Source organism: Coturnix japonica, chromosome 6, assembly GCF_001577835.2.
Source record: "Coturnix japonica isolate 7356 chromosome 6, Coturnix japonica 2.1, whole genome shotgun sequence".
Lineage (NCBI taxonomy): Eukaryota > Metazoa > Chordata > Aves > Galliformes > Phasianidae > Coturnix > Coturnix japonica.
The window spans coordinates 20,389,800-20,399,539 of NC_029521.1; the positions used below are offsets into that span (position 1 = coordinate 20,389,800).

At 55.0% G+C, this 9,740-nt stretch overlaps 1 protein-coding gene across 1 annotated transcript in view; it reads left to right on the forward strand.

Annotated features, from left to right (window-relative positions):
* TRIM8 (tripartite motif containing 8) overlaps positions 1-3,925 on the forward strand; it is a 20,140-nt gene extending 16,215 nt beyond the window's left edge. The window contains exons 3-7 of the mRNA XM_015866972.2: positions 629-724; positions 865-1,098; positions 1,588-1,619; positions 1,908-2,023; positions 2,290-3,925. Coding sequence (XP_015722458.1) covers positions 629-724; positions 865-1,098; positions 1,588-1,619; positions 1,908-2,023; positions 2,290-2,897 — 1,086 coding nt within the window. The 3' untranslated portion in view covers positions 2,898-3,925. The remainder of the gene's footprint in view (positions 1-628; positions 725-864; positions 1,099-1,587; positions 1,620-1,907; positions 2,024-2,289) is intronic.
* Positions 3,926-9,740: the final 5,815 nt, after the last annotated feature.

Below are 9,740 nucleotides of genomic sequence, written 5' to 3' on the forward strand. Positions count from 1 at the left end.
CGCCCTCCCCCTCCCACCTCGTCCAGGAATTAATTACTTGATTATAAATCCCCGAGTGGCGGTTTATAATAGCAATAATCCCCTCGAAACTCATCTTCGCTGCCGCTTTCTGCCCATCTCACCCCCCCTGCCTGAGCCCCTCTGTGCTGGGGGTCAGGATCCTTCATGGGGCCGGGGTTCACCCCGATGGCGTTCTGTCCCAGTTCTTTGGTGCTCGCTGGGGCCCAGCCCCGGGGTAATGCAGCTCGGTGCCTCCTCTCTCTGTCCCTCCTGATTACGCTGACACTGGCTCTGAGGCTTATCACAGTAGCAGGGATGGGAGAAAGGATGTGGCATGGCGTGGGGTGTATGGGAGGGATGAGGATGGCTCACGGCAGACACTGGGGGTGGGTGATGGGCATCCAAGTGGTACTTCCATAACAGATTAATCCTTCCATGTGTCCCCCCAAGGCTTGGCTGGGACCAAACCAAGTGGTGAAATGGTAGTCATGGGGCTACCTCTAAGGTTCCCAGCCCTTAGAGCTTCATGTGGGCATGCTGGGGTGAGAGCCCAGGACAAGCTCAGCTTTACTCTGGGATGATCCCAGAGCTCAGCTCTAACAGCTGCTCCTCTCTTCTTCCCCTGCAGAAGATGCTGATGAAGCAGCAGGACCGCCTGGAGGAGCGGGAGCAGGACATTGAGGAGCAGCTCTACAAGCTGGAGTCTGACAAGCGGCTGGTGGAGGTAACAGGGCCAGCACTAAGGCCTGCACCCTCGTGGGACTGGGGTGGGCAGTAGAATGGGGATGGGGAAGGATCTGGGTGTCCTGCAGTGTCACAGAGGTTTGGGGCTGCCAAGGGGCCGACTCTGCTGCCATCCCCCAGGAGAAGGTGAGCCAGCTGAAGGATGAAGTGCGCCTGCAGTATGAGAAGATGCACCAGATCTTGGACGAAGACTTGCGGAAGACCATGGAGATCCTGGACAAGGCCCAGGCCAAATTCTGCAATGAGAACGCAGCCCAGGTCCTGCATCTCAACGAGCGCATGCAGGAGGCCAAGAAGCTCCTCAGCTCTGTCCAGGTCATGTTTGACAAAACTGAGGATATCAATTTCATGAAGGTGAGAACCCTCTGTTGGGGTGGGAGGTGGCCACAGGCCTGGTTCAGCGGTGGGGAGGCCTGGCTCACAATGAGGGGTTAGAGACACTGGTCTGGTGGAGCAGCCAACATTTCTAGTGGGTTCAATGGTGCCCAGTGGGATTGGTGCAAAGAGGGGACAAAGGGATTTGGGACTCAGTGCCCCTCCTGGGCCCTGACAAATCTGTGGCTCACCCAGATGGGGAGGGCGGTAGGATGCCCAGGGACCAGGTGGCTCTGCCTGGCCCTCTGATGGCTCTGGTGCATCCACCAGGAGTGTGGGATGACCCAGGAGCACTGTGGGCCAGCACATCTTGCATCCATGGGATGTAGAGGCTTCCTCTTGCCCTGGCCAGAGGCACCCAGGCACTGCGTCCCCTCCTGGGGGGATGCAGAAGGTGACATCAGCAGGGAGGTGGATGCTGGGATGAGAACTGTCCTCACTGATCAGGGTTTCTCTTTTTCTTCCTAGAACACCAAGTCCGTGAAAATACTAATGGACAGGTGAGTGCAGTGAGCGTGTTTGGAGGGGGCTGTTGTGAGGCACAGCAGCATGACCTACAGGGGCAGAGCAGGACTGGGGATGCTGCAGGGCCTCTGTTTGCCTCTCCATCTCCAGTGAGCTGAGCTGGCAGTGTTGGGAAGGATCCTGGGGGTAACAGATGGGAGCAGCTCCTGGGGAAGAAATTCAGCCCCAGAGGGGTTGGGGAAAGGAGCCCAGTGTGGGGAAGGTGGACTCAGCCCCATGTGCGTTTTGTCCCTCACCTCTCCTCTCTGCCCCTGTCTCAACAGGACACAGAACTGTACTGGTGGCAGCCTGCCCCCACCCAAAATTGGCCACCTCAACTCCAAGCTCTTCCTGAATGAGATCGCCAAGAAGGAGAAGCAGCTCAGGAAGCTGCTGGAAGGTGAGTGAAGTGGGAGCACTGGGGGAAGAGGGTTTGTCTGCCTCCTGCATCCAGCACCGGGCATCCTGCAGGTCCCAGCATGAGAAGGTGGGGAGGGCCGTCAAGTTGCAGGGACCCTCTGTGGTCCAGATTAGAATGTGGAGATGCTGTGAAGGCACTCTGTGGCTTGTGGGATGGATGCATGCTGAGGTGATGCCTTGATTTACGGGTCCGGGGCTGTCAGGACAGCAACCTGATGTGGTCCCGCTTTCTTGTTCCCCCCACAGGTCCCCTGAGCACCCCTGTCCCCTTCCTGCAGAGCATCCCCATGTACCCCTGCACCGTCAGCAACTCCGGCGCGGAGAAGCGCAAGCACTCCACCGCCTTCCCCGAGGGCAGCTTCCTCGAGCCATCGTCCGGGACTGTGGCCAGCCAGTACATGAGCCAGGGCGCGTCGTCCGGAGAGGGGCAGTCCGCACAAGCCATGGTGCCTTGTAGCTCCACACAGCACATTGTAGGACTTCCCAGCGGCCCGCAGCCGGTGCACTCGGGCTCCGTCTTCAACCCATCTCACTACCCCAACACCACGTCATCTCAGCAGTCCGTGCTCTCGCAGTACGGCGGGCGCAAAATCCTCGTCTGCTCGGTGGACAACTGTTACTGTTCCTCGGTGTCCAACCACAGCGGGCATCAGCCCTACCCACGCTCAGGGCACTTCCCCTGGACAGTCTCCTCTCAGGAGTACTCCCACCCGCTGCCACCCGCGCCTGCCGTGCCCCAGTCGCTGCCGGGACTTGCCGTGCGGGATTGGATTGACGCATCCCAGCAGCACGGCCGGCAGGATTTCTATAGGGTGTACGGCCAGCCTTCGGCCAAACACTACGTCACCAGTTAACCCGGCGGACGACGCGTCGGAGAGAGGAGTTGTGCTTCGTTTGGACTTTTTGTTGGTTTTCTTTCAAATCAAACCCAGCGTCCTTCCGCCTCGCGCCCCTCCAGGATTTTGGGGAGGGTTCGTCTTTCATCTCCTTTCTATTTTCATTTTTCAATGAAATAATGATGCTTCTTTCATTTCGATTCTTTTTAATTTAAGTTCGGAATTGTCCCTCCTGCCCCTTGCTGGAAGAGATGAGGGGGGAGTTACGGAGAAGCAGTGGATGGGGATCTGTTGGGCACGCTGCCCTCACTCGCTGCCGGCACCTCCGACGGGACAATGGCACCTTCTCTGCTCCCACTTCTCTCACTTATTCTTTCAGTTTGGTTCAGTTTCCCCCTTTCCCAGACCCTTCTTTTACCCTTTTTAAAATGAAAGGAAAAAAAACAAAAAAGAAAAAAACCACAAAAAAAAAAAAAAAAGGCTATCATTGATTCAGTATGAAATGATACATGTAGGTTTGGGGTTTGTTACTTTTATTTCTTTTTAAAGGCTGGTTTTGTTCGTGTTAAAGGCCACCACCTCTCACACGTCTCGGCGTTGGTTGGTTTTGGTTTGGTTTGTTTTCTCCTCCCCCCCCCTCCTCCTTCTTTCAGAGATTTGTAAATACACAATGGCAGGAAATTTAATGCACAAAAAAAAAAAAAAGAAAAAAAAAGAAGAAAAAAAAAGGAAAAAAAAAAGGGAAAAGAAACTTTAAAAGCAAACAAACAAACAAAAAAAACCAACCCAAACCCACGGATAAATAATAATAATTAAAACCAACAACAAACTGTTCTAGTTTTCAGGAGGGGAAGTGATGCCAAACGCACCCCCCCCCCCCTCCGCGTATCGCTGATGCAACTTCCTGTAACAAGCACTTTGTATAAAAAAAAAAGTGGACTTCCTGCTCTAAGGCACAGGTATTTATTCTGTAACCGATTTTAGAACACACACACGCACACACACACACACACAAATATTCAAATAAATGTGATCACTTAGTGCAACCGCCTCGCTCTGCTGCGCTCTGCCCGCTGCGGCTCCGCGGGGCTCTGCGTTCTGGGGTGTTGGGATGAGAGCCCTCGAGCCAGCCCAGAACCCAACGTGCCCTGTAGGGCTGCAGGTCCCCTCCCTGGGTTCATCTCCCAGGGGGACGCAGGAGGGGTGACCCCCCCCAGCCCAAGGATGTGAGTCAGGCGCAGGGCTGCGTCCTGCCCACTGCCGCTTGAACAATCCCCATTGTGGCGGCACAGGGATGAGGATGGGGATGGTGGCTTTGCTGCCTGCGGCAGGATTGGGCATGGCATGACCCCAGCCCTGCGGGAAGGGTGAGGAAATGGTGTTGTGTGGGGCTGAGCTGCTCTTCCAGGGGAATGGAGACTGGTGGAGGGGAATGGAAGCCAATGGGGCCAATCCAGGGGAAAATTGGGGCAATGTAGAGGAATGGAAGCCAGCAGAGGGGAATGGAAGCCAATGGGGCCAGTCCAGGGGAAAAGGAATAGCAGCCTCTATTGGGGCAATAGAGGGGAATGGAGGCCAGCAGAGGGGAATGGAGGCCAATGAGGCCAATCCAGGGGAAAATTGGGGCAATAAAAGGGGATTGGAGGCCAACAGAGGGGAATAGAGCCCAATAGAGGGAGATGGAGGCCAATGGGGCTAATCCAGGGGTAAATTGGTACGATAGAGGGGAAGGAAGGACAGTGGGGCCAGTAGAGGGGAATGGAGGTCAGCAGGGCCAATGGAGGGGAATGGGGAGGCCACTGCGGCCAATGGAGGGGAATGGAGGCCAAGGGGGGCCCATCCAGGGAAAAATGGGTCTTTCTGGAGGCATTGAGGGATTTCTGTCATTCTTTTCAAGGTTGGGTTTCTCTGCATTTTTTTTTTCTTTACTCTCCCAGCTGTCCTCATCCTCCTCCTCTGCACAGCTGTGGGCATTAAGGCACCTGTTGCTTATAAAAGGGGGCTCTGGGACATGTCCCCACCTGTTTCCATGCCTCATTGGAGCTCCAAACCCAGCACTGAGCCCTGGTACAAACCCCCAGCGACTGACAAGACCCCAGCACTGGAACTGCTTGATGGCACGTGGGGATGTGGTGGCAGCGGGACCAAGGGGGTAAGCCCAGTGCTGTGGGGTTGTGCTGATGAATGGCTCCATCTGATGGGGGAGAGGAGGAGGGGGTGAGCAGGGGCCATCCATAAACAGCTTGAGTTGTGAATGGAAGGAGATGGATTGGGAGCTGGGTGAAAACTTGTCGCACGGCGGAAAGAAAAATGAGCAGCTGGGTCCAACCAAATTGGTGTCTGATGAAGGACATGGAGCAGGGTGGAAAAAGGATCACGGGGCTGGGGAGGCTGATGGGGAACAGCTGGGGCCGGGCACACACATCTGGTGGAGTGGTGAGGGGAGAGGTGGCACTGACACTCGAGTTGTCCCCTGTCCATTGGCACATCATGGGGTCAGTGCTTCGTTTCCAGCTCAGCTCAGGAAGGGTGCAGCTCTGGGGCTGTGGCAGCAATGGGGCCAGGTCCCCACCCACGCTTCCTCCAGCTTTAGGGACATATCCCACTGGGGCTCCACCATGTCAATGGGTCCCCAGGTGGAGGAGCCTCCCCCCCCATTTGCATACACCTAATTGACAGTCAACATAATGAGAGTGAATGCAAACTGAGCTCCCAGTTTGCCACCAACTTCTTTTTTTAACCTTGAAAAGGATTTTAGCACAATGGTGCTCTGGCACCTGTACTCCACTGGGTTGGGGACCCCAGACCCAGCCCAGGTGCAGCAGTCAATGCCATCAGATAGAAACCCCTTATCCCCATGGAAGGACACCATGCCACAGTGTGGCTTCCAGGAGCCTTTTTGAGCTGAGGACCTCCCTGGTGCCCCCCATCACTCCAGGACTCCCCTGGGAATGTGGCCCCATGCTTAAACATGAGGGGTATATTTAGACGCCATCAATTTAAGTTTGCACATCAACCTTATAAATATGAAAGCCCATCTCGGAGAGATGTTTTAAGATACCTCATCAGCCCTTGGAAAATATGCAGGAATATTAATTAGCCAGATTTGGGTATTATCTCATAATGAATAAATGAAGATGCGCTGTGGAAGATGAAGCGCTGTCGGCTCACCAGGTTTTCTAAGAGCAGTGAAGTTTTGGGGCTGTTCCCCCTTTGCCATGCCCACACCGGGGCCACACAGCGCTCCTTCTGCCCTCAGAACCTTCCTTATGTCTCCCTGCACCTCGACCCCCCTTGGCCACCTCGTGCCCTCCATCCGGGCCAGGACAGGAACTCCCCGGTTGCTGTAGAAACAGGGATGAGGGACATGCTTACAATGGAAAAGCCAAACAAATAATGGCTTTGTGTGCTCCTGGCCAGGAGCTCCTCCACACCGGGACATGGCCACCATGGCACCCTTCTCTGGGGGGTGAGTGCCAAGAGGGTCTATAGGGCTGTGGAGGCTCCTGCTGACTCCAATGGAGGACACCATGAGGCCCCATCTCCACACCAAGGGAAGCCATCTTCGTTTGCAGGATGTGGGGCTGGCAGGTGGGAAGGGGTTGGGGGCCAAGCAAGTGACAACTGGGAGGTGGAAGGGGATGGAGACACAGACATGGGGGCCTGGTGGGCACGAGGAAGGGGCAGTACAGGAGAATAGGAGCTGTGATAGGAGGGAATGGCTGCTGGGGAGTGTCCTCTTGTCCCATCCCATGTCCCCAGTGTCCCCACATCTCCAGTGTCCCCTTATCCCATCTCACATCCCCTGCACCCCCGTGTCCCCAACATCCCCTTGTCCTATCCCACATCCCCCATCCCATGTTCCCACATCCCCAATGTCCTCAGTGTGCTCCTGTCTCACCCCATGTCCCTGCACCCTGTATGTCCCCTTGTCCTGTCCCATGTCCCCGTGGTCCCCAGCCGGTGCGTGGCGGCTGCCGGGGCGGTGTGTGGGTGCGGGGAGCTGCCGGCTGCCGGAGCTGCCATTGTTTGCCTTCAATCAAGATGTTTCAGGCGGAATCAAAAGCACCAACTGGGGAAATCATCATCACAAAAAATCTTGCGCCTGCAAAATAGGTCAAGTAAGACTCCAAAGAGAGAGAGCGTCTGATCTGCATTGCAAGGAAGAATAGCAACAGCTGTGATCTCCAGTATATATGGATGGGCTTGGGGGGGGATAAATATATATATCCATGCATATGTATAACCGCTTACAGCTGTTGGGCCGTATGTTCATTAGGGCCAACTGTTTTGGAGGCAGAGGGATCAACGCTAATCGGGAAAGGGAGTTTATCACCACATTCAGAGGCAAAAGTGTCAGGAGCAACTGCAGCCCCCTCACCCCCCCCCCCGCACCAGCTGTGCTGCTCAATGCCCCATTCAGCAGCACAGGGCACTGCGGGGCAGACCCCCTGCACACAGCACCCCGTAGGGTGCCATCCCCATTGCACTCCGGGTGTGGGGACCCCCTGCCCCAAGGCACACCCCAAAGCTGAGCTGTCCTGCAGCCCATCCTCATGTTGGGCCCCAGCAGCTCCCCGCTATGGGGCCGTCTTGGCGTGGTGAGTCACATCAGTTGGAGAGAAGTGGAGCCGGAACTCGCTTCCCTCTCACAAAACTCCCTCTGAACTCGGTCACACTGAACCAAAACCAAACTGTTCTCTGCTTTGCTTTCTTCCCTGTTAATTTTCCTGCCAGATCAGCAGGGAGCGGGTTCCATGACACGCAGGCTTTTTTTAACCTACAAAATGACTTTGGAGACAATATGCCGTTCTCAAAGCGCGCCATCCTTGCTTCCTCGCTGCTGTGATAGTTTGGGACAAACAAATATCCGATGGAAAAAGCGTTCTTCCAGAAACTGACCGGTTCCAGCGCCAGCAGCTGCCTCGTTCCTCTGGTGAGATGGAGGGAAAGCAGAGGAGGCAGCAGACAGACAGATGGACAGACGGATGGACAGACAGATGGATGGACAGACAGATAGAGGGACAGATAGCCGGAACAGACAGATAGATGGATGGATGGCCTGACAGATGGACAGACAGACAGGCACACATACGGACAGCTGCTGGGGAAATGAAGCCCGCGGAAGGGAAAGGATCACCCCGAGACACCATTTGTCTTTCTACTAAATTGTACTGGTTTATTTTATTTTGACAAAGACATCTAAACCACACACCGAGTACCAACATGAGCAGATATTGCAAATACCCCTTTTTGGTGGAATTCAGAACATAAAAGAAAGAGCTTGTGTGGGCCCGGCTGCAGCAGGACCGCGACGGAAGGGGCAGCGCAGGAGAGGCTTCACCCTACTGCAGTCAGCCAACGCCGTCTGCTGAGCAGGTACAGCTCTGATGGAGAAAAACACCTCTGGCTCACAAGGGGAGCTACTGGGGCGTGGGGAAGAACACAAGGGCAAGGAGAGAAATTCTCCATCGGAGCCAACCGGGGAAGTGGGCTGTGGGCACGAGTCCCTGCTTCAAACATCACAGCCCCATTTCCTGCCGTGCCCTTGGAGAATTTCACTTCTCCATCATCTTTCCCCTCCAGAGAACACCAATGGGCAGGAGAGGCGTCTTTAATCTATCGCAAAGGTAAAACCAGATTTAATGATGTGAAAGGGAAGCACGACAGCCTTCCCCTGGGAAGGGAATTAACCCTTGTGACAGACTCCTCGTGCCCGGGCTGGGCTTGGCCATCGCTCAGAGCTTTAAATCAGGCCGCTGCCTGCCTGGCAGAGGGGCTCTCATTCAAGCGAAGGCATTGAGCTTGCAGCGAGCCTCGCTGGGTGGAATTTAATGGGCTGTGTTATGCGGGAGGTCAGGAGAGAGGAACATAATGGCCCCTTCTGGCTTTAAAAATCTATGAATCGATGCAATGCACGGCAGAGCTCCACCCATACCAATGAGATGGTTTGCTTTCCTCGGATGTTACTTCAAAGAGGGCAAAGCAGAGATGTGGAAGGACAAAGCCTCCTCAGGACATCAGCATGAAGCTGAGGGGTCAGGAGGCAGAGGGGCAGCGTTCCTGTTCCCAGCTCCACAGGTGGTACAGAGCCGGGTGCTGCTGGGGGCAGAGCGGCAGGTGAGCAGAACCCCACATCCCTTCACATTTCCACCAGGTCAGTACACAGAGCTTACAGTACAGAGAACATTTATGGCCATTGCTGCGAGATGATTTACTTCAGTCATTGTAACCCTCCACCTCCATCCTCCCAGGTAGACCACATTCATCTACCAGATGACGGGTGAAGCTCTGGCTGGAGCAGGACCAAGCAAGCAGGATGTGTGCAAGCATAAGGAACGAGCCAGCAAACGCTTCTGGATCCTGAGTTCAGTAAGGCAATTTTTCCTTCCAAACTGGAGCGAGAGTAAATTTACAGCATTTTATACACGCTTCCAAGTGTAACTAAAGAAATAGCAGGGAGCGGGGCAGCACCCAGCTCTGCAGCCCTGTAGGTGAGGAGGGCTCTCTTCTGCCCCGAGGGGGGTTTTGCTTTGTCCTGATGGGGCAGAGGAGAGGAGCCAAAGCATGTCACACAGCACCCAGTGCGCAGTGATGGCCAACGTAAAGCCTGGGAGTACAGCCCACAGCCCAAAGCGCGCCTTCCAGAAGGGGCTGCAACGCTTTACAGCAATTTCATCAGGCAAATACGTGGATAGAGAGGAAAAGGGGACCTCTCAGACATGTGCTGGGATACATTTCTCCTCCTTTGGCTCCAGAAACACAAGGGCTCAGCTTCCTGGGGCTCCCCATGAGCTAACACAGTTGCTCTGTTTAAATGAACATCCCTCCTCACGACTCCTTGCTCAACGCACGCCAACT